General features: G+C 37.5%; 1 protein-coding gene across 1 annotated transcript in view; it reads left to right on the top strand.

The window, feature by feature from the left end:
* LOC127858078 (uncharacterized) overlaps positions 1-23,970 on the top strand; it is a 29,686-nt gene that overhangs the window by 1,190 nt on the left and 4,526 nt on the right. The window contains exons 2-11 of the mRNA XM_052394965.1: positions 3,919-4,139; positions 5,240-5,368; positions 6,589-6,726; positions 7,687-7,861; positions 8,070-8,209; positions 10,934-11,069; positions 12,577-13,086; positions 13,699-15,334; positions 18,205-18,417; positions 20,857-21,037. Coding sequence (XP_052250925.1) covers positions 4,011-4,139; positions 5,240-5,368; positions 6,589-6,726; positions 7,687-7,861; positions 8,070-8,209; positions 10,934-11,069; positions 12,577-13,086; positions 13,699-15,334; positions 18,205-18,417; positions 20,857-21,037 — 3,387 coding nt within the window. The 5' untranslated portion in view covers positions 3,919-4,010. The remainder of the gene's footprint in view (positions 1-3,918; positions 4,140-5,239; positions 5,369-6,588; positions 6,727-7,686; positions 7,862-8,069; positions 8,210-10,933; positions 11,070-12,576; positions 13,087-13,698; positions 15,335-18,204; positions 18,418-20,856; positions 21,038-23,970) is intronic.

Below are 23,970 nucleotides of genomic sequence, written 5' to 3'. Positions count from 1 at the left end.
AATACGGAGCTTTATATAAATGTATTTATAACAAGAGATGTGTTTGTCAGGAACACCATGCCCCCTATTGCGCCGCTTTGATTGTTTTATCATTTGGCAGGTACAGATAATTATCTCCCTTTAAAGCTTATTACTTCCTTTGGATTTGTTTTCTTGACCTTTAACCTTGAACGATTACCTTGACCTTTCACCACTCAAAATGTGCAGCTCCATGAGATACACATGCATGCCAAATATCAAGTTTCTATCTTAAATATTGCAAAAGTTATCACAAAACTTTAACTAAGGTTAAAGTTTTGGAACAGAATGACAGACAGACAGGCCAAAAACAATATGCCCCAATTATTCGATCCGGAGCATAAAAATGACAACTGAACATAAACAAGTACCTCTGGAATGCATTTGCTAATAATAGGGTCACAATAATGTAAAAATACATAAAATCATCCATAAAAATTATAACAAGTTACATAAACCAGTACATCTGGAATAAATGTGCTCAAGAAATGGAAAACAATACTAGATATCAAGTTACTTTCTTGGTAAATAACATAGTATGATAACATGTAACAATAATAGGATCACAATAATGTAAAAATAATGTAATTAAAGTATCCAAAAAAAACCAACATAAACCAGTACCTCTGGGATAAAAATGGTAAAGAAATGGAAAACAATACTATATATCATGTTAAATTTTTGGTAAATAACATATTATGACAACATTTAACAATAAAAGGATCACAATAATGTAAAAATATATAAACCTATCCGCTTCAGCCTCTTTGCAAATGAATGTGCAGAGCATCTGTGCTTTTAAGGACCCATCAGTCCAACTTGACAATTATCTTAAATGCAAAATCACAGCATAAAAACACATTAAAAATATGATAAATATTTAAAATATTACCAATCTCCTTCCAGCATCTTACCATTATTTATCAATCCATATATTTTTCTATAGTACAGTTTTTAGCACTCAGCTGTTTTTTTATTACTCCGCTATTATACCTTTAAATATTATAACTTATTACTACACACATAAACATAAAAACAAACCAAGATACATGCAACCAATGCTTACTGTATGTGTTAGCCTTGGCCTTGTGACTTAAACCTAATGCCTCATAACTGGTTTGCATAATAGATCTCAATCAGATGCATGAACATGTAAAGTTTGGAGAACCAGATCGATAAAGTTTCATTTAATGAGCAAGGTTAAAGTTTTGGGGCAGACAGACAGACAGAATAAACAAAAATCAATCTTATTATCTGTTTTTCTCGACATTGAAGTCACAAAATAGTATTATAGTTAAATAATTCCAATTAAACAATATATCAAATTTATGAGAAACAATGCACTTTTCATTTCATTTATATACAAAAACTTTTGTGGTAGCAAGAGCTTTAAAATATTACAAACACAGTATTTAAACAATAAACAACTGTTTTGAAATTTTCCCCATTCAGCTGATCCGCAACTGACATGTACACGAGGTGCAATTTCCATGCTTTTATTTCCATAAATCATTAACATATACTAAAATCACTCACAGGAATTTAAAAATAATAATAAATAAACAAATTCATACCAAATGTACAAGCATTTACCAAGGAAATGTGCTTCTAAATCGTATTTTAATTGAATTTGTTGACGCGTGTTATAGATAGATGGTGCGAGGGTTAAATGACACGTCTGTGATAGTTACCAAAGCGTTATTTTCAATGAAAACACCGTTGAAATAAGAAGCAAAACTTTGATACACTGTAACTCCAATATAACGCGGATGACGGGGTCCAAGCCACGCAACAGCGTTATAAACGGATCCGCGTTATAAGTTTTGAGCTCATTTATTTCAGAGGGGCTATAAAACAGGTATAGTATAGCCTATAATATAGGTACTGTGTTTTACCATTCTGTGTTGTCATTCGCAAATACATGCATATAAACCGAATCGTATCGATAACATTATACATACCGCTCTTCTAATGTGCACATTTATCCGATAATCCAATAAAGTTTCAACATCACTTAAAAAATAATAATCTTCACCATTTATGACGATAAATATGTTTACGAATTTCTTAAACACAACTATATGCACCATTTTCAGAAGTGTAAAGAGAACAGTGCATTATGGGGCAGGGCTTTCATTAGACGATCGGATTTAAATTTAAAATACTAGAATGATAATTAAATGACAGAAAAACTTGTTTTATACTGTGTGCGGTATATTTCAAAGCCGCTCCTTTATTACAGAGTCGAACTGCAATAATATCAAAGTAAGAATGTTTTTATCGATTTGAATAACTTAAATTTTATAATTATCCCGCTTTCACTTTACATTGAAATTAGCGCACCGTACCGCTCTCATAGGGAATACATGTGATAAACACTGACACGCGAGTTTTTCACACCTTTATTGACATTACACAACAGATTAACACCAAATAGCTGTCGATGTTGTTTAACCTCGAAGCGATTAAAATTGGTTCAACGGACGGTATAATAAAAGCAATCAAGATGTGATCACTGCCATCTTTGAATTGTCTGAAAATAAATTAACTTGCATAACATGGATTTGAATCAGAAATGGAAGGTTGGAGAAAAAACGGGCTCCAAGACCCACCCGCGTTATATTGGATTCAGCGTTATAACGGAGAGCGTTATTTTGGAGTTACAGCGTATTGCTTAAAATTGATCACATTTTCCAAAAATCACAGTTATATTGATATGTCAATATCTTTAAGACTAATATTTTAATTAAATCATAGAGTTGATTCGTAATTACCCGAGATCCGGAACTACCCGATTGACTGTATAGTAAACAATTATATGTATCCCGGAAAAAGCAACTTTGGAAAAACCCACTAATCTGCTGGTACAAATAAACATGACCCATTTATAAATTTCACAATCACACACCATATCAACTGTTATTTTTTTAAGGAAGCTATCATTGGTTGATATAATGGACCAGCGTTGTTTGTAGCGGGGTGATTTCTAAACTCGTGCTTTTCTTGTCTATTGCAGCTTAAAAATCACTTAAAGGGCAAGTGAAATGTCAACTAAATTATATCATTTTGAATCGGGTCCATATATCCATATCAATTACATGTTTTCAGAACTCTAAATAACATGTTTTTATGCCCCCGGTAGGGTGGCATATAGCATTTGAACTGTCTGTCCTTCCGTCCGAAAACATTAACTTTAACATTGGCCATAACTTTTGCAATATTGAAGATAGCAACTTGATATTTGACATGCATGTGTATCTCATGGAGCTGCACAATTTGAGTGGTGAAAGGTCAAGGTCATCCTTTAAAAGTCAAAAGTCAAAAAATACAATCCAAGGGAAGTAATAAGCTTTAAAAGGGAGATAATTTCTAAACCTGCCAAATGATATATTGAAATTTTATTTCAAAGCGGCGCAATAGGGGGCATTGTGTTTCCGACAAACACATCTCTTGTATCTCCATTATTTTCAACAAACATCTTGAAAGTAATTTTAAAAGTAGACATTGAAAAACTTTACCTTGAAAATTGCGCATAAATTGAATAACTGTGTACAAAATAATACACTTCGCTGTGGCATTATGGATTAGGTGTCCGCCTAGCAATCAGGAGGTCACGGGTTCGATCTCCAATCGGGGAGCATTCTCTAGATCTTCTCCAAAGACACCAAGTACTGGTTATAGGCCCAGGAAACGGACTCGAGAGCGTTTCTATAAGCCTGAGGCTGTCGATGCAATGAGCTAAAATAAATAGGTTTAAACTAAAAACAAAACATCATTAAATTTAGGTGTTGTCTTATTTGCTTTAGGTTATGTTATTTCATGAAAAACACATGAAAAATCATTAAACATAAGACTATAGGACAAATAGAAATGCTGAACTTACATATCATTATATTTCAGATTTGTAATGTGGATGCTCACTAGGACAGTTAAATAGACTACAGTCGAAGCATCGTTTTCAAACAAAAGGAGGCACACACACTAGCGCCATCATGCCTACGATGTCCACCAAGCCGGTTCCTGATTTGGAGGAAGACTGCATGGTTCCCAGCTGGCAGTCACTACCAGACCACGTCCTGCTGCAAATCTTCAGCTATCTGACAGCCTCCGATCTGGCAAAGGTTGATTCTTACTGTTATATGAGCCACAATCTGAGGATGAAGACTTTGTGTTTGACCTTTTCTATGTGTAATGTTTTTAATAGCTGAATAGAAAGTAATGGGTCAAACAGGACATGTAAAACAGAGAAGTTTATCATTGATTTTTTTACCTGCGAGTCCTGCGTCCTGGACTCACAAAAACCTCTGGGGATGCAAAGTTTCAAATTATGTGAGTCCCAAAAATGCATTGAAATTTCTCAAAAAATAATATCGTTTAATATTTGGACTCATTCTTTCAATACGGGGGCTCATAGATTTGCAAGTATTCAAGTCCCAGGACTCAGATGAGAAAGTTTGTAAAAATATCACTGGTTTATATTTGGCTGTAATATGAGCCTCCTGGGTAAACTGCGCTTAATGCATCTGCGTAAAGTGTCTATCATACTAGCCTGTGCAGTCCTCACAGGCTGAACAGGGAATACACTTTGAACTATTATGGAATTTATCGTTTATAGGAAGTCTCTTTTAAACAAAAATGCAATTAAGGCAGAAAGTATTGTCCCTGATTAGCCTGTGCAGACTTCACAGGCTTATCTGGACTGGCGCATTACCCAAATGCATTAAACCCAGCTTTCCCAGGACAATGCTTAGTTGTTAATCCTTATTATATTATAGCCAAATAGGAAACAATTTTCTTGTTTTAAGAGTCCTGGCTTACTCATGACTTTTGCTTCAGCTTTTTTTAAATATTACACCTAGATAAGGTTTTAAAAAATTCTTATCTATCAGTTTGTCACAAGCTTCATGGAAAACAAAATAAATTACATGTGTGTATTGTTTAGCTTGTACATGTGTTGACATGTAGAATTGTAATAGAATTTGCCTTTTAAATCTTTACAGACAAGTTAGCAATTTAAAACATTCAGAACAGACAAGTTAAGTAAGGTAATGTTAAATTACCTTACTCAGGGCCACCCTTGGGCTTGTATTTTTGTAAAAAAAGCCAGGGTTGTATTTTAGACTGGTCTGGTGTGCAAAGGCTGGCTGAGGGTTGCGTTTGATGAGCTTCTGCGCCACCCTTGGCCGTGGGCTTGTATTAATAAACCAGTGTTGTATTTTAGACTGGTCTGGTGTGCAAGGGCTGGCTGAGGGTTGCGTTTGATGAGCTCCTGTGGAAGGATCTGTTCTATCGACACTGGGGTATCTCAAGATCTATCGCCATGGCACCAGGGAAATACTCCTGGATACAGGTAATGATAGCAACAGGGGCCCAGGGCTGGAAACAGGGCAGGGTTTTCTTCATCAAACCTGTCTGCGCCAACAACTTTTTTTTTTATACTAATCTTTTGGACTTTGACCCATGAAGAAATGTATAGCACTTATGATTTTTCTCTTGTCCAAAATACAAATATAGTCATTTCTATTAAATGTATTACTTAATAATTGATAAATATATGTAAAAGCCATCTTATAAATATATGTTAAAGCCATCTGATCAGATAAATATATGTAAAAGTCATCTGGCATCCAACGTAACACAAGTGGCTTATTCCAGGGCTTACTCTGACGTGCATTAAATAAGCCAATAGCTGCAATTGAGAAAATTTAGTTAAATAAATTGTATTATTTCCTCAATTTTATCTTAAATGACCTGTATGCAAATTCCTTATTCACAAAATAAGAAATGCAAGAATTTAATTGTCGAGGTCATTGTCTCTTTTTTATTTAAACATTAAATTTCATGCTGCAAAATTTACAGGATTGTACAGTATTTGTGCATATCTCCAGGAGTACAAGAGACTGACATATTACGCCCCATCAGTATTCAATTGATCATACTTTACTGTATGGACATACTCATGCTTGTTTGCAGGAGTACAAGTCACTGTTGTATCATGCCTCATCAGTATTCAATTGATCATACTTTACTGTATGGACTTACTCATGATTGTTGGCAGGAGTACAAGAGACTGTTGTATCACTACCCCATCAGTATTCAATTGATCATACTTTACTGTATGGACTTACTCATGCTTGTTTGCAGGAGTACAAGAGACTGTTGTATCACTACCCCATCAGTATTCAATTGATCATACTTTACTGTATGGACTTACTCATGCTTGTTGGCAGGAGTACAAGAGACTGTTGTATCACGCCCCATCAGTATTCAATTGATCATACTTTACTGTATGGACTTACTCACGCTTGTATACAGGAGTACAAGAGACTGTTGTATCACGCCCCATCAGTATTCAATTGATCATACTTTACTGTATGGACTTACTCACGCTTGTATACAGGAGTACAAGTCACTGTTGTATCACGCCCCATCAGTACTCAATTGATCATACTTTACTGTATGGACTTACTCATGCTTGTTTGCAGGAGTACAAGAGACTGTTGTATCACACACCATCGGTATTCAATTGATCATACTTTACTATATGGACTTACTCATGCTTGTTTGCAGGAGTACAAGAGACTGTTGTATCACACACCATCGGTAGAGAGTGAGGTACTGAAGCAACATGCTGATCAGGTGCTTCATGTGAGTTTCTCACATAACGGGAAAATGTTTGCAACCTGTTCAAAGGATGGATTTATAAGGGTAAGTCACACAATCCTTGTTAACTTGGTTTGCAGTCTTTCAACAAAAAAAAGCATGCCTAAAGCTGAGTAAAACTCACAAAAATCAAAATCCTCCCGCCCCCCCCCCCACCCCCCCCAAAAAAGATTTTTTTTTGTTTTAAAGTTGTATGTTAAAGATTGAATAACCAATCCAAAAAATTTAGTTGTAAAATTTGATCTTAATAAACTGTGTTTGTGAATGCACGAAGACTATATATTAAAGCTCATGGCAAATTAGCCCAGGATCTGTATATGGTCCATGAAAACATTACTTCATTTATCATTCAAAAAAGTAGAAAATGTGACAAAAAACAAAACCAAGAAAAGTCTCTGTTGAGCTTTGCTATGGGAAAACTGGGCCGTATGCATGTGCGTTAATTTTTGTCCCAGATAAGCCTGTGAACTTTGCACAGGCTTGTCAGGTACGACACTTTAAACCTCAATTTTTTTTGCTATGTAGAGACTTTCAAAGCGGAAAGTGTTGTCCCTGATAAGCTTGTGCATATAGCCAGGGCTTAGATCTGGGATTAAATTTTATGCACATGCATTAACCCTTTCAGTGCGGGAACTGAATTTTGAAAGCCTTTGCAAACAGTTTGGATCCAGATGAGACGCCACAGAATGTGGCGTCTCATCAGGATCAAAACTGTTTGCTATTCTGATAGTATTTTTTGGAAAAAAAATCGAAGGAAATGCTAATTTTAGAAATTCAGCAGACGACATTTTTGCAGACGACAAATTTCCCAGCATGCAAAGGGTTAAATTTTATGCACATGCATTAAGTCCAGTGTTCTAAGAACGAGGCTTTCCTTGGTTTAGTCTATGATTACATTTTATTTTTTGGAGTGAAAAAATGTACAGAAGCTTTCAGGAATTACATACACAACTAGGATTTATTCACCACAAGCTTTAAAACGTGCCACAATTATTCCTGTTCTAGGTGTGGGACTCCACCTATCCGACTTCCATCAAGTACAAGGCTGACATGAAGAAGTTCACGTGGAAGTACACGCAGTACTCGCAGTTCAACTCCTCGGACACCCTGCTACTCGTGTCTGGCGTCCATTTTGGCTCTCTTAGTACGTCTGGTGAAATAGCCGTGTTCAGTCTTGAAGGTGAGCATTGCTTTTTCATGGCACTTCCGAACTAGTTCCTGGTGTCAGGGGTTTGTTGAACACACCCATTCTCAATGTGGAATTATTGTTTTTTAATTCAATTTGGAAAACATTTGAAGTCCCTTAATTAAAAAAATAATCCCTGTGGAGTAGTGAATATTGTGTCCATCTAAGTTTAAAACTAATATTCAATTTTGTTGATTCCTAGGTGAGTTTGTGATGCAGAGCCGAATGATGAACAAGCCGTACGACGTATTCGGGACCTGGTACAGTGACTGCTACCTCCTCTCTGGAAACCTGCACTGGACTGGGCACCTCAACTCCTGCTCCGCCATATGGCTAAATAAGGTACAGAAGGTTGATATGTGTCTCACTCTGGGATAAGAGGGTTTAATGCAGGTGCATAGTGTCGTCCCATATGAGCCTGTGCAGTCTGCCATCTGGCTGAATAAGGTACAGAAGCAGTGGGTTTTTTTGGGTCAAATTTTTGGCTGTTATTCCTAATGTCAAAAAGTATATTAAACATACATACCATATGCCATAACAACACATTTGACTTGGTCTTGCAATAACATAATCTTTACTGTATCAAGAACACTTCAAAAGCAGATGGTAAAATGTTGTCCAAACCAGCATGTATCAAGCAAATGAGTTAAGGTAAATATTTCCATATAACATATTATCCTCGTTCTGGGATAATGGGTTTAATGAATGAATGTGAAGAGTGCCATCCCAGATTAGCCTGTACAGACTGCAGAGGCTTATCAGTGACCGCTTTTAATGAATTTTTCGCTTAAAGGAAGTTTCTTCTTAGCGGAAATACACTTTAGATGGAAAGTGTCATCCCTGATTAGTTCAAACAGACTGCACAGGATTATCTGGACGACACTTTATGTTCATGCATTAAACCCATTTCCCTAGACCAAGACTCAGATGTAATATTGAAATATTTACCTGAAATATTTTGCTTAGCCATCGGCTTATGAAGGCTCTTAAAGTTTGATACATGCTGGTTTGGAGACCCTTTTAACATCTGCTGACCTACTGTTTAAATCTTCTTTGTACACGTACGATATTGTAACTATGAGAACAAGGTCAAATCTGTTGTTATGGCATATGGTATGTATGTCATTAACAGATTCAGATATAAGTAGGTTTTAATATTTGTAACTGTCTTTTTAAAGGATATGCATATTCAGCAGACTTTTCTTAATTAGTTTTTTTTTCTTATATGAAATTTCTTATATTGAAATAATTCCTTTAGTTATAATACTGAAAAACAAGGAAAAGTGCACAGCTTTTAAGAATGTGTGCTACATTCCTTATTAATACCAGCTCTAGAGTGTTGAGATATTTCTTGAAACTGGCCCTGTACATACAAATGTTGAGATGTTTTTTTTAAAATGGCCTGTGGCGAAGGGAATATGGTGTCCGTCTGGGTGTTCATGGGTACGATCCTGTCTTTGGAAGCTTTTTTTAGATCTCCTGCTTAGACAGTCACACCAAGTACTGGTTCTACCCAGGAAATGGGATTGAGAGTGTTCATTAAGATTCATCTAGAATACACAGGTTTAAAACTAAATTAACCTTAAACTAAACTTAGATGTTTCTCTATCCTGGCCCATGCAGCTGTTTCTCTCTCCTGGCCCTTGTATCACTACCCTGGCCTATGAAGATGTTTCTCTACCCTGGCCCCTGTTTCTCTACCCTGGCCCATATAGATGTTTCTCTACCCTGGCCCCTGTTTCTCTACCCTGGCCCATAAAGATGTTTCTCTACCCTGGCCCCTGTTTCTCTATCCTGACCCATATAGATGTTTCTCTACCCTGGCCCCTGTTTCTCTACCCTTGCCCATATAGATGTTTCTCTACCCTGGCCCATATAGATGTTTCTCTCTCCTGGCCCCTGTTTCTCTACCCTGGCCCCTGTTTTTGTTCTACCCTTGCCCATATAGATGTTTCTCAACCCTGGCCCATATAGATGTTTCTCTCTCCTGGCCCCTGTTTCTCTACCCTGGTCCATGCAGCTGTTTCTCTCTCCTGGCCCCTGTATCACTACCCTGGCCTATGAAGATGTTTCTCTACCCTGGCCCCTGTTTCTCTACCCTGGCCCATATAGATGTTTCTCTCTCCTGGCCCCTGTTTCTCTACCCTGGCCCCTGTTTCTCTACCCTGGCCCCTGTTTCTCTACCCTGGCCCATATAGATGTTTCTCTACCCTGGCCCCTGTTTCTCTACCCTTGCTCCTGTTTCTCTACCCGGCCCCTGTTTCTCTACCCTGGCCCCTGTTTCTCTACCCTAGCCCCTGTTTCTCTACCCTGGCCCATATAGATGTTTCTCTACCCTGGCCCCTGTTTCTCTACCCTGGCCCCTGTTTCTCTACCCTGGCCCATAAAGATGTTTCTCTACCCTGGCCCCTGTTTCTCTTCCCTGGCCCATATAGATGTTTCTCTCTCCTGGCCCATGTTTTTCTACCCTGGCCCATATAGATGTTTCTCTACCCTGGCCCCTGTTTCTCTACCCTGGCCCATATAGATGTTTCTCTACCCTGGCCCCTGTTTCTCTACCCTGGCCCATAAAGATGTTTCTCTACCCTGGCCCCTGTTTCTCTACCCTGGCCCATATAGATGTTTCTCTACCCTGGCCTCTGTTTCTCTTCCCTGGCCCATATAGATGTTTCTCTCTCCTGGCCCCTGTTTCTCTACCCTGGCCCATATAGATGTTTCTCTACCCTTGCCCATATATATGTTTCTCTACCCTGGCCCATATAGATGTTTCTCTACCCTTGTCCATATAGATGTTTCTCTACCCTGGCCCATATAGATGTTTCTCTACCCTGGCCCATATAGATGTTTCTCTACCCTGGCCCATATAGATGTTTCTCTACCCTGGCCCATATAGATGTTTCTCTACCCTGGCCCATAGAGATGTTTCTCTACCCTGGCCCATATAGATGTTTCTCTACCCTGGCCCCTGTTTCTCTACCCTTGTCCATATAGATGTTTCTCTACCCGTGCTCCTGTTTCTCTACCCTGGCCCATATAGATGTTTCTCTACCCTTTCTCCTGTTTCAGGCCTACCAGGAGACTGTGTCAGAGGAGGAGTCAGTGGTAATGAGACTGTTCAAGTTCTCAAACATTAACGCAAGCTCTATACGTACCATCATGGTGGCTGACTGTCTGACAGAGGAAAGACAGGGCCTGTCAGCGGGTAGGTGCACAGTTAATGACCCTTTATTATTTAAACTGGGCTGTGGAAAAATAGGGGCTTAATCCTTGTGCCCGAAGTGCATGCATTGGCTAATCAGGAACATCAAGTGCTATCTGCTTTTATGGATTTTTGTGCTTTAAAGGAAGTCTGTTCAAAAAGAAAATCCAGTTTAGGCAAAAAGTTTTGTGCCTGCTTGTGCACACTGCATGAGCTAATCTGGGATGACCCTTTACGCCCATGCATTAAGCCCAGTTTTCAATGTGCGAGTCTCATTTTTTTATTCAAATTATTGCCTATAGATTATTCTTGCTGTGAAGAATAGAGCTATGTACAATAGTGTAGTTGTCTTGAGGAAAGAAAAATAGAAAGAGGAGATTGAAAATAAATTGATTAATAATAATGATTATGATGTATCTTGTTGAGGAAGTGCAAAGTGTAAGGGCCATAGTTTTTTTGTACATATTTACAGACTTATTAACCTTTGCTTAATTTTCTTTTATGATATATAATGCATTAGCTTTAAATGGATTAGAAATAACACTTTTTGTATTGTGAGGGTATATTGAGAAATTGTCTGTATGATATTATTCATATTTCCACAGCTTATAATTTTCAAAAGTATTTTAAAGCCATAATTCATCAATAGGGGCATTTGTAACTAAAGCTGGGTTCCCACTGCTGATCCGATCAACTCGATCATCCCGATCACCGAAATTTCCCAACCAAACCCGACCAAGCTCGACTAAAAAGGGAATACGCGACCTCTTCTCGACCTCTTGTCGATAACACACGACCCCCACACGACTCATTCACAACGTCCACTCAACCATCTTTCCGATTTTCGCTCGATCATCTCGACAGATACGCGAGCCCTATACGATCTCAGCTCGACCAAGTGGACCTCAGCTCGATCGCCACCAGATCTTCACACGACCAGATCGTGATGGTCGTACTACAGTCGTACAAAGCGATCTAAAATAACTCGGGTAGAGGTCGAGCGGATCGGGTACAGAGCTCGTGTATGGTCGAATAGCAATCGGGAAGTGATCATGTACGGTCGAGTAGCCGTCAGGTAGCAGTCTAATAAATCTGTACATCAAATCGAATAGAGGTCGAGTGGATCGTGTTGCAATCTAAAATAACTCTGGTAGAGGTCGAACGGATTGGGTACAGATCTTGAAAATGATGTAAATCCGATCGCCACACGATTGCTTTACGATTAACTCGATCTTCTACTCAACTAATACACGACCACTTCCTGAGTGCTTCTCGATCCATTTCCTGCTCGACCGCTACTCGATATTTTTGACATGTCAAAAATTATCGGATAGTTAGCCCGACCAATGCCTACCTACCTGACCGCCCACGACCACTCATGCCGACTGAACCAGACCAGTACCGGACCACTTTGTGGGGACCCACCTTTACAGTTAAAACTCTTGTTAGTTAAGTATCTGCAGTAGTTTGATTCTAACCTGAGACTTTATATCGTGTTTATAAATTTCAGAAGAGAGAAGTGAAACGGGAAGCATGGAGAACCTTGATAATGAAAGCCTGGCTCTGATTGGTGAAGCAGAAGCCAATCAGGAGCAAGAAGACATTAACAAGCCCCAAGAAGGAGACCAAAGTAAAGAAATTGAAGTCAAAGAGAATCAACTACAAGAAAGTGCACACAATGCCCAAAAAGTGTTCCAGGGTATACAAGTATTTGAGAATGGGGAGTTCATCACAAAATACTTGGAAGTGGATCCAGATGTTCCAAATGCAAGCAATAAGATCAATGGGACAATCAAGTATAGCAATGACTACAGGCAGGCGCAGGGTCCTAAGCTGTTGTCTCTAGCATGCACGTCAGGCTACACATCAGACACTAATGGTAGCAATAACGGAAATTGTTCAGACACTAACGGGAGTGTCAACGGCAATGGGTCAGGTTCTGAAGTCAGCGAACAGAGCAGTGAAAGTATTTGGAACCTTGAAATGTTTGAGCCCAGATCTGAAGCTGTAGGGGACTCTGGTATGTCTTTTTTGTTGTTTATGTAAACTGACATTCACTTTTCAGGGTATATATAGGCTGTGCCTTTTTAAAAGGGGGTTAAATGCTTGTGCATAAAGTATTGGTCTAGATTAGACTGTGCAGTCTCGCAGACTGTTCTGGTTTTATGCTGTTTGCACATAGCCATTTACTTTGCTTCTGAGTGGAAAAGGGTTAAACCTAAAGAACACTTTATAAGTCATATTTTTATTCCCATCAGAATGAACCTTTCTCTTAATATTCTGTTAAATGATATCTTGTTTTAGATAGAAAATGGTTCAAATACATTGAAAAACATGACTGTAATATGTAAAGGCAGTTTTTCCACATGTGCCTTCAGTGGAACTTTATGAATGCTTCTTATTCAGATCAGTATAGTTCCTTGGGGTCTCAGATGAACTTAACAGGGCCTCTTGAATGACTGACTCTTCACAAAATTGTTCTAATGACACAATGTAACCACTTGTCTGGAACATGATCTGGTTTATGTCATTGTGTAAGTGCATCAAACGCATGACGAGCAGTTAATTTGTTACCATCTGACACGTGATACTCACTTGGGTTTTTATTTGAGTTTAAATCTTTTTATTTAAGGAGAAAAGACAGAGACAGATGGATCATCCTCTGACTTCCTTGTACCTAGCCACAGTTACCAAGGAAACCAATCAGACAGAACAGATTCGAGCCTTGAAACAGGTTCATCGCATGGCATTGCCAATTTGAACATAAATTTAAATATGCCAACCAATGGAAATGAAGATGATCATGTGTTGTCTACTTCTGGTCACCATGGAAACGTTTCTGTAGGTGGACCTAGTGTTAGGCAAGGATTTTTGTATCCTAGTCATTCTGGCAATTTCAAGCATAATTCTTCTGTATCACCGACATCTTCGTCAGTATCATTTTCACTTTCATTAGATGGAACCAGTGTTAAAGATGCGGGAAGAATGGAGAGTAGCTCTAGCTCTCAAAATGTGTTACCTAGCAAGCCAAGTTCTGACTTGGATGCAGTGTCTGCCAATCAATTTGTTAACTTTGTAAGAAATTCTGCTGAAAGTCAAATTAACTCCAACCAATTGCGTAGTAATAAAAGCAATGACGTATCCGTAACATTTAATGTCCAATGCAATCTTAGCTTATCCGATGATGAGAAGAATAAAAAACCCGTTACAAAATCTGTATCAACAGTAAAACACCAAGAGAGCTTAGATGATATCGGATTGAATTCAACAAACGCTGCCAAAAGAGTATTACACTGGCAGCAGCCCAATCAGGGGGACCTATTACGAGATCCCTCGACAGGTGACCTGAGTTCTGGCTCCGAACTTGAGCAAGGTCAAAGTGTCGGTCAGGGCCAAGGTCAATCACTCAGTCAAGTCACTGTTTCTGATTCTGAAGCGACCCAACGTGATCGGAAAGTAAATTTTTGTTGTGTCGATTACAAGAAGAAAAAATTCACACCTTCGGAATCATTTTCAGAAAAACATGGTGTAAAGTCATCTTTAAAAGACAAGAGGGCGGACAAAAGTGCATCGCAAACTGGTGAATGTGAACTGGAAATGGAAACTGAAATAAGTGGTGAGGCAATAAGTGGTGTAGAGAGTGCAGATAGCGTTTCATCAATGGGGACGGACTCTGGATCCGATATATTGCCCGTAAAATGCTTGCCATTGTTGCTGAGATCTCCAAAAGGCTGTGATAGTGTACCCAACAACAGGGTTAATACGAGAAGCAGGTGCATTGCAACTATGGCACAGTCTAGGCTATGCATGGGAGGCGCAGCATTTTCTCAACAGGACATGCAGGCGGAGTCTAATCAAGAAATAAATGAGAACTGTCTGCCAGTTCATGCTGTATGTATTGCTGGTACGCAAACATTTTCGTCAACGGTGCAATCCCCTGATGTCTTGCAAGACATGGGCCTCACATTGGAGGTCACGATACCCAAGCCCAACTTTCAACCCAAAATATCCAAGTCAAAAAGCAAAAGTAAACAAAATAAAGACAAATATCTCATTTTTACGAAAGGTTCAGAGACATACACGCCTCATCAGATCGGGATAAAAAGGATTAAGCCTTTGAAAGCGTTTGACAAGGATGGTTCCCGGTTGCTGCCGAATGTTGCTGATACCCTGCACAATGTGGAACAACCGGACAGCTACGACAGAGTGGATCATTTGATCGACATGCATGGGCACATCATTGGCATGGCGCTGTCTCCAGATCAGAGGTGAGGTCTTTTTTTAAAGGGACTTGTTCACAGTTAATTAAAGCAACAATTTTAAAAATGGTCTTTATGCATGTGCAGTCTGCACAGGCTAATCAGGGACAACACTTTCCGCCTTAACTGGACTTTTGCTAAGAAGAGATTCCTGACCTTGAAACAAAATAAATCCATAAAAAAGGAATTTGTCTGTCCTGATAAGCCAGTGCGAACAAATGCGTCAAAATACGTATCTAAGTGGTAAAGGGTTAATGCTGTTGCACATAGCCATTTTCAGGATGCTTTTGAGTGAGCAACTGTTAGCTCTGTCATGAGGGGAGTGTATTGGAGTCACTCTGTCAGTCTGGCCGTACAATTTTGTGGAGCAAACTACTTTTACATGTCTCTATTCATCATATTGAATCTAAGAATATGTCATAACCATGAAATGTATATGTGCACTGGTAATATGTCTTTACTGAAAATTCACACATTCCAGAGTTATTACTCTTGAACATGCGTCTACAAACACAGTCACTTGTGCAAAAATAATTAATCTTTTTTCACAAGTAAAGCGTTTTTGTATTTAGTTTTGCATAAAATTAGAAAAAATAGGAAAAACTTTTCTTAAACAATTTTGTATGGTCAAGTCTTTTAGTTTAAAATACATGCACTCGTCTATAAGCTGCTGATTGTTGTAACAAGCATTGAAAAGAAATTTTAATATGTGACATATTTTGATAAAATTAATGAAAATCTTTTCTGTGTAGCATGTATAGCAAGCAATCACTTGCCAGATTTTTAACGAATTTGCTTACCGAAAATAAATGATGAAACCTAAAAACTTACGAACACCTTCACAGCAAAAGATCACAGTCTTTTTTTCCATTTTTGGATGATGGCATTTTCCAGAAGGCCCTTATTGAAAAAAAATCCCGTACATGTGTAGTTTTAACTAAAATTGTTGTTTTTTTGCCTACAAATAATTTAAAACTGATAATGAAAGTGATTTCAATAGAATATTAACTAAGGTTCATTCTAAAAAAAGTCGCCCGTGGCCCAAGAACTAGTTTATTGAGAATATTTCTCTGCAGGTAAATATACGTGAACAGTTGTCCCTTGCCCAAGAACTACTTTATTATCCCGAATTTTTTTTCAGAGGGGATATAGTAATTGGTCCTGTCCGTCTGTGCGTCTGTCCGAAACTTTGTCCGGAGCATAACTCTAAATCTATTGAAGGGATTTACCTGAAACTTGAAATATAAACAGATGGCAACTAGGAGAAGTGCAGTGACCAAGAACCATAACTCTATCTACCTTAGTTTTTGAATTATCTCCCCTTTTATATTATTTCAAAGTAAATTTTTGTCTGGAGCATAACTCTAAATCTACTGAAAGGATTTACTTGAAACTTGCAATATAAACAGATGGCAACTAGGAGAAGTGCAGTGATCAAGAACCATAACTCTATCTACCTTAGTTTTTGAATTATCTCCCCTTTTATATTATTTCAAAGTAAATTTTTGTCCGGAGCATAACTCTAAATCTACTGAAGGGATTTACTTGAAACTTGAAATATAAACAGATGGCAACTAGGAGAAGTGCAGTGACCAAGAACCATAACTCTATCTACCTTAGTTTGTTGAATTATCTCCCCTTTTATATAATTTCAAAGTAAATTTTTGTCCGGAGCATAACTCTTAATCTACTGAAGGGATTTACTTGAAATATAAACAGATGGCAACTTGGAAAAGTGCGGTGACCAAGAACAATAACTCTATCTACCTTAGTTTGTTGAATTATCTCCCCTTATATATAATTTCAAAGTCAATTTTTGTCCGGAGCATAACTCTAAATCTACTGAAGGGATTTATCTGAAACTTGAAATATAAACAGATGGCACCTATAAGAAGTGCAGTGACCAAGAACCATAACTCTATCTACCTTAATTTGTTGAATTATCTCCCCTTTTATATAATTTCAAGTTTAATTTTTTTCCGGAGCATAACTCTTGATCTACTGAAGGGATTTACTTGAAACTAGAAATATAAACAGATGGCAAGTAGGAGAAGTACAGGGAACATGAACCATAACTCTTTTTGCCGTATTTTTTAAATGATCTCCCTTTATTTTTATTTTTATTTTTTTTATACTTTTAAATTATATTTAATTTAATTTCTTGGTAAATATTGTAGCTTTTCAATTTTTAATATCTCTCTTTATCTAATGTTACAATAATATTTTAATTTGAACACTGAAGTATTCACTGTTAAATGAATAGATGAGTTTAAGGAAAAATACAGTGATCAATAACAGTAACTGTTTATAGTCTTCTTTTTTAATTACCCCCCTTTCTTTCAATCACATATATTTTATTCTGTACAGCATAATTCCAACACTATATAACTAATTGACCTTGAAAAATAAATAGATGAGACACAGCACCCATGTTTTACAAATATTATTCTACTCTCTTAAACAAATGTTGTCATGCAAGCAAACACAATTTGGCGGGTATTTGGCACTACTGTGACAAGCTCTTGTTGAAATAAGATTTGGGACTATTTCTCTTCAAGTGCTTATAATATGTGAACAGTTGCTCCTGGCACAGGAACTGGGTTACGGATAATATTTCTTTGCAGGTACTAATACCTGAACAAAAGACAAATGTTTTTCAGGTACTTATATGTGTATACAGTCATCACTGGCCCAATAACTACTTTATAGAGAATCACTGTATTATTTCTCTGCAGGTACTTGTATGTGAACAGTCGTCCCTGTCCCAAGAACTACTTTATAGAAAACCCAGTTTTATTTCTCTGCATTTACTAATATGTGAACAGTCATCCCTGGCCCAAGAACTACTTTATAGAGAAACCCATATTATTTCTCTGCAGGTACTTGTATGTGAACAGTCGTCCCTGGCCCAAGAACTACTTTATCGAGAACCCCCTGTACCCTCCGCCAATCGCTCAGGAGATCGACATCCATGTGATCGATCTGCTCAACATGCGTGAGGTCGGCACGATGCACCGAGCACACAAGGCGTACACGTCCAACGACGAGTGCTTCTTCATCTTCCTAGACGTCTGTGAGGAATACGTAGCTAGGTATGTTGAAACGCCAACCAATTCCTACACTTAAGTCTTAAAATAAAGAATATTCTTGAAACCATTAAGTTTTAATAGCTCAATCAGTTCTGTGCAGTCTGCACAGGCTTATCAGGGACAAAACTGTCCGCTTTTATGATATTTTTAGTTTCATTTTAGTCTCTTCTTAGCAAAAATCAAGTTTAGGGGGAAAGTGTCGTCCCAGATTAGCCTGTGCGACAGGCACAGGCTAATCTGGGACGACACGTTACACACATGCAATTAAACCCCTTTTTACAGAGGATCATTTGTTTTATAAAAAGCCCTTGGTTTTTAAAGACAATTTAATATTTTTCCTAGAACCAATACTTGGTTGCTGAGAACACCAATCGACTAGAATCTGGATCCTAGATGTGCGCAAAAAATATTTGACAATGTTCCAACATATTAAAAATTGATCTGATTTTAAATACTTAAAGTTATAATACTTTAGTTTGAAGGAGAAGCTTAAAGGCATTCATTTTTTTTCTAAATTGAAGGTAAAAATTTCCCAATCAGAGAAAACTTATCCATAAAAGACCTTTCATGATTGAAAATGTATATTTGTTGTATATTCGTTTTGCATCTACTGCAGTTAATAAACTGCAATTAATATTAGTTACTGCACACAGCTCAGGGAAGTAATTGAGTTTTTGAGTGCTGTTTTTGCATGTTTTCTGTAACAATTCATTGTTTATTATATACATGACGTTTCAGGGAGCCAACCGAACTGTACTGCAATTTGCAGGTGTAAATAGATATGACTAATCGTAACACTGATCATACTGAATACCTTTCAGGATGCAATATTTTATCTAGTTTGAAGGCTTTGTTAAAGATTTACAAGTTGATTGTCCGTATTGATGTCCATTCTGAAATAGAGAAGATATGCAAACACGTGTCTCTGATGCAACCTGTGGAAGGGAACTGAAACTAAGATTTATTCAAGTATAAATTAGCTATTTGCCCTTTCAAATATGATCTTGTGACCTAAATTAAGGAACAAAAGTAAGTGGAACAAGTTGTTTTATGAATTCTTTCATTTAACTTATTGATTTGACATCCTTTTCATAGCTTTTATATTCATGATAAATGTCCTAAATTTTGCTAAAAATTAGGCTTATTTTCCTAATTTAATTGGTACCAGTATTGCCCAAAGTGGTTATATTTCCCTTAACAAAGTTTGTGCGGGGGCTATATCAAAGTTACTCCGACTGTTGGTCGGTTGATCTTTCAATCTGCATAAAATGTTGCAAGTTTTTGGAGCAAACTACTATCAGATATCTCCAGCCATTTAATTGAAACTTCAAATATATCACCAGTGGGAGTTGCTAACCTCGATACATTTAGTTTTAATTATGCCATATATGAGGCTTGCTCTGTGTAAAAGGGACTTAATGCATGTGCGTAAAGTGTCGTCTGCAGTCTGCACAGGCTAATCATGGACAAAACTTTTCGCTTCGACGTGATTTTTGTTTAGACTAGACTTCCTTTTATCGAACAGTTCTGCAAAAGCGTTAGCTGCTGTCCGTGATTAGCCTGTGGAGACTGCACAGGCTAATCTGGGATGACACTTTATGCCCATGCGTTAAGCACAGTTTTCTCAGAGCACAGCTCAGTTTTATATTTAGAAGCGCAATTTCTGGTTCTTCCCTCCATACAGGAAAGTTTGGCTTTCTGTGGGATATTTCAGACCATGTGTTTGTAGACCCTTACAGATCTTCTATTTATCTGCCATTGATTGTCCTTTGCCTTATACACATAGGTTGTAGAGTAGTGGGAGGGAACGAGATGAAACTGGGCAAAAAAAAAAAGAGTATTGATTATTGAAATACAGACAAAACTCTCCTGTATAAACACCGGCTTGTTGTTTCTCACACACCAAACAATCACAGAATCAGGGATGACTGGTAATTGTAACAAAAAATGGTTATTGTAATAAAAAAAATATTTAAATATGTATTTGTTATTTTGCCATTTTCATAAACAAGCGGCTTTTGTCTGGGTCTTTGAACCAAGTGCAGGATTTTTTTCCATGAGGGTTTTTGTCTGTATCTAAACATTCCATAGCAAATACTGCAAAATTTTGTTTCAATAACAATTATAAAAGCGTCACCTCAATTCTCAATATTTTAACAATTTAATTTATATTTCAATAACAATTACGAAACATCACTCGTAAGTCTGAATCCCCTTTTTGCTTTTTGTTCACTATTCCATGGACAGTTGCCATTTGTTCACAATTTCATTTGTATGTATTACAATTATAAGGAATACATGCATCACTCTCAAGTCTGAATGTCCCTTTGTTGCTGTTTGTTCTCTATTCCTTGAATGCTTGTTTCCACTGTTTGTGTACTATTTCCCTATTTGTTCAGTATTCCTCGGTTTGTTCACTAATTCTGGGATGCTTGTTTCCAGTGGAGCAGAGGACAAACATGGCTACCTCTGGGACCGACACTACGGACTGTGCCTGCATAAGTACCCGCACACAGACGTTGTGAACTCAGTGGCATTTAACCCTGCCGACCCGGAAGTGCTCATCACCGTTAGCGATGATTTCTCCATTAAAATATGGCGCTCACTGAGTAGAGAGAAAGAGGTATTTTTGTTTTATTGCATTTTTTACTGATAATTTAACTTAAAGTGACTTTTTCACAATGTTATTATATCATTATATTATTTTAGTGACAAAAGTTAAACGTTTGGAATAGTTTTTAGCTCGACTATTATATGTGAAATATATATAGTGGAGCTATCCTACTCACCCCGGCGTTTCCGTTTCCCTTAGCGTGCAAATGTTAAAGTTTTCGTACTACCCGAATTATTTTCATTGTCCCTTGACATATTGCTTTCATATTTTGCATACTTGTTTTCTAACATGACCCCAACCTTTAACCAAAAGCAGACAACTCTATCAAGCATTTTGTTATAATTATGGCCCTTTTTCCACTTAGAATATGCAGCGAATGTTAAAGTTTGCGTACTACCCCAAATATTTTCAATGTCCCTTGACATATTGCTTTCATATTTTGCATACTTGTTTTCCATCATGACCCAACCTTTAAACAAGAACAGACAACTGTATCAAGCATTTTGACAGAATTATTGCCCCTTTTGTACTTAGAATATGCATATTATTGATAAATCTATGTTAAAGTTTGTGTACTACCCCAAATATTTCCTATTTTCTTTGACATATTGCTTTAATAATTTTGCATACTTGTTTACCAACATGACCCCAACCTATAAACAAGAGCAGACTACTGTATCAAGCATTTTGACATAATTATGGCCCCTTTTACACTTAGATAATTGAACATTTTGCTTAAATTGTCATAACGTCTTTACTTATGATCACATTATATTATTACTTTGACACAACAACACTTACCTGAATACCACAATGGATTCCACCCAAACAATACCCCACACCCCTACCCAGAATCCCTTCCCCCCCCCCAACCTCCCCCCCCCCCAAAATAAATTACCACACCCCACATTATACCCCCCTCTCACCCCCTACTCCCCCCAACCTCCCCTCCCACCCCCCATTTTTTTGTAACATCATCTAATAAATTACCACACCCCACATTATACCCCCCTCTCACCCCCCTACCCCCCCAAAAATGTTTTTATTCCTTTTTTATTTTTGAAAGATCGTCTTATAAATGATCACACCCCACATTATACCCCCTCTCACACCACCCCCCCCCCCCCCCCCCCAACAAAAAAGTTGTTTTTTTATTTTTTGAAAGATCGTCTAAAAAATTATTGAATATGAACAATTTCCCCATGATGGCTTACGTTATACTGTCAAGCACTCGAATAGTCGAGCGCGCTGTCCTCTGACAGCTCTTGTTAATACTTGTTATTACAAAGACAGAGATTAGATACAACAATCTACCTGCCCTGGGTATTGGACCTTGGACCTATCGATGCAAACGCTTACTCGCTACCACTATACCATATTGGTTTCTTAACCCTTTCCCACTTAGAGGCAGATGAAAAATTGCTATATACAAGCAGCATAAAACCAGAACAGCCTGCGAGTAACTCGCAGTCTGTTCAAGTTTTATGCTGTTTGCTGCTCATCAGTACCTGAGGTTTGGAGATGAAGCCTACAAAAACTTGAATCAAGTAAGAAGGGTCCTCACTTAAATATAACTTTCTAAGGGACTACAATTGTGTGATAATACATATCTAAGTGGTAAATTTAGAGTTAATCTAATGTTTAATTAAAATCCTGTGATAGTAAATACAAGTTTTTTCTTAATTATTGATTACAAAATGCTTTATAATTTGTTCAATGTTGATTGATGATAAGCAATAAACGAACATATTGAATAGAAAAATGTAATTTTGCCAAGGTGTAAACAAGTCATTTTGAATTTTATTTGGTGATACACAAATTTTTCAAAATATATCATGTGGCTAGATTTCAACTAATGTCTTAAAGGGGCCTTTTCACAGATTTTGGCATGTATTGAAGTTTGTCTTTAAATGCTTTATATTGATAAATGTAAAAGTTGGATCTAAAAAGCTCCAGTAAAAAACAAGAATACAATTAAAAAAAGAAAGAAAAGTAACACTTAACTGGGCTTGAACCACCGACCCCTGGAGTCCTAGAGTAAAAATCTACCACTCGACCATCTGTACTCATACAATGAGGGATGTATTTTATACTTAATATAACAATCCTCGTAGTATCACAAAATATAACGACAACAACAGAACTCTCCAAATTATTCAATCGTTTCGCCATGCAAAGCTTTATAATGTTCAGGGGGTTTTTTTATCGTAAAAAGATGCATATAATGGATATTTTAGAGCATGGTAAATATTCAGTACTACTGTTTCCTCACAAATATCACAACTAAAACGAAAATTTGCGAATCTGAAACAATTTTAAGTTTATCAATTTACCAATACGTGAGAAGGCCCTTTTAAGACCGTTTGAGGTTTAAAAACCGTGTTTACCCATTTCCTCTCAGAAGCAAAGTGACGCATGTGTAGTCCCTTGGAAAGTTAACTTTAATTAAAGACCTTTCTTACTAGATTCAAGTTTTAAAAGGCTTCATTTTCAACCCTAAGATACTGGTGAGCAGCAAACAGCATAAAACCTGAACAGACTGCGAGTTACTCGCAGGCTGTTCTGGTTTTATGCTGTTAGCACATTGCCGTTTTCTCTTTGCTTTTAAGTGGGAAACGGTCAATATGGTGAAAAATCCAAAATAAACAACTAAATGACCCCTGCTCTGGGACAAGAGGGCCTAATACATGTGTGAAAAGTATCATCCCAGGTTAGCCTGTGCAGTCCACAAAGTCCAATCAGGAAATACACTTTCCTCCGTAACTGGAATTTTGCTAAAACAGACTTTCTTTAACCAATTTATGCCTAGTGGACTCTCCCATCCTTCTACACTTTCCTCCTAAACTAGATTTTTGCTAAAAGAGACTTTCTTTAAACAAAAAGTGCAAAAAAGAGGTGTTTCTCTGATTAGCCTGTGTAGTTTTGTGTTTTATGTACTTCCT

Source organism: Dreissena polymorpha, chromosome 14 (genome assembly GCF_020536995.1).
Source record: "Dreissena polymorpha isolate Duluth1 chromosome 14, UMN_Dpol_1.0, whole genome shotgun sequence".
NCBI lineage: Eukaryota > Metazoa > Mollusca > Bivalvia > Myida > Dreissenidae > Dreissena > Dreissena polymorpha.
Note: the sequence above shows the minus strand (reverse complement) of the source record. Positions and strands in the feature narration are given on the sequence as shown.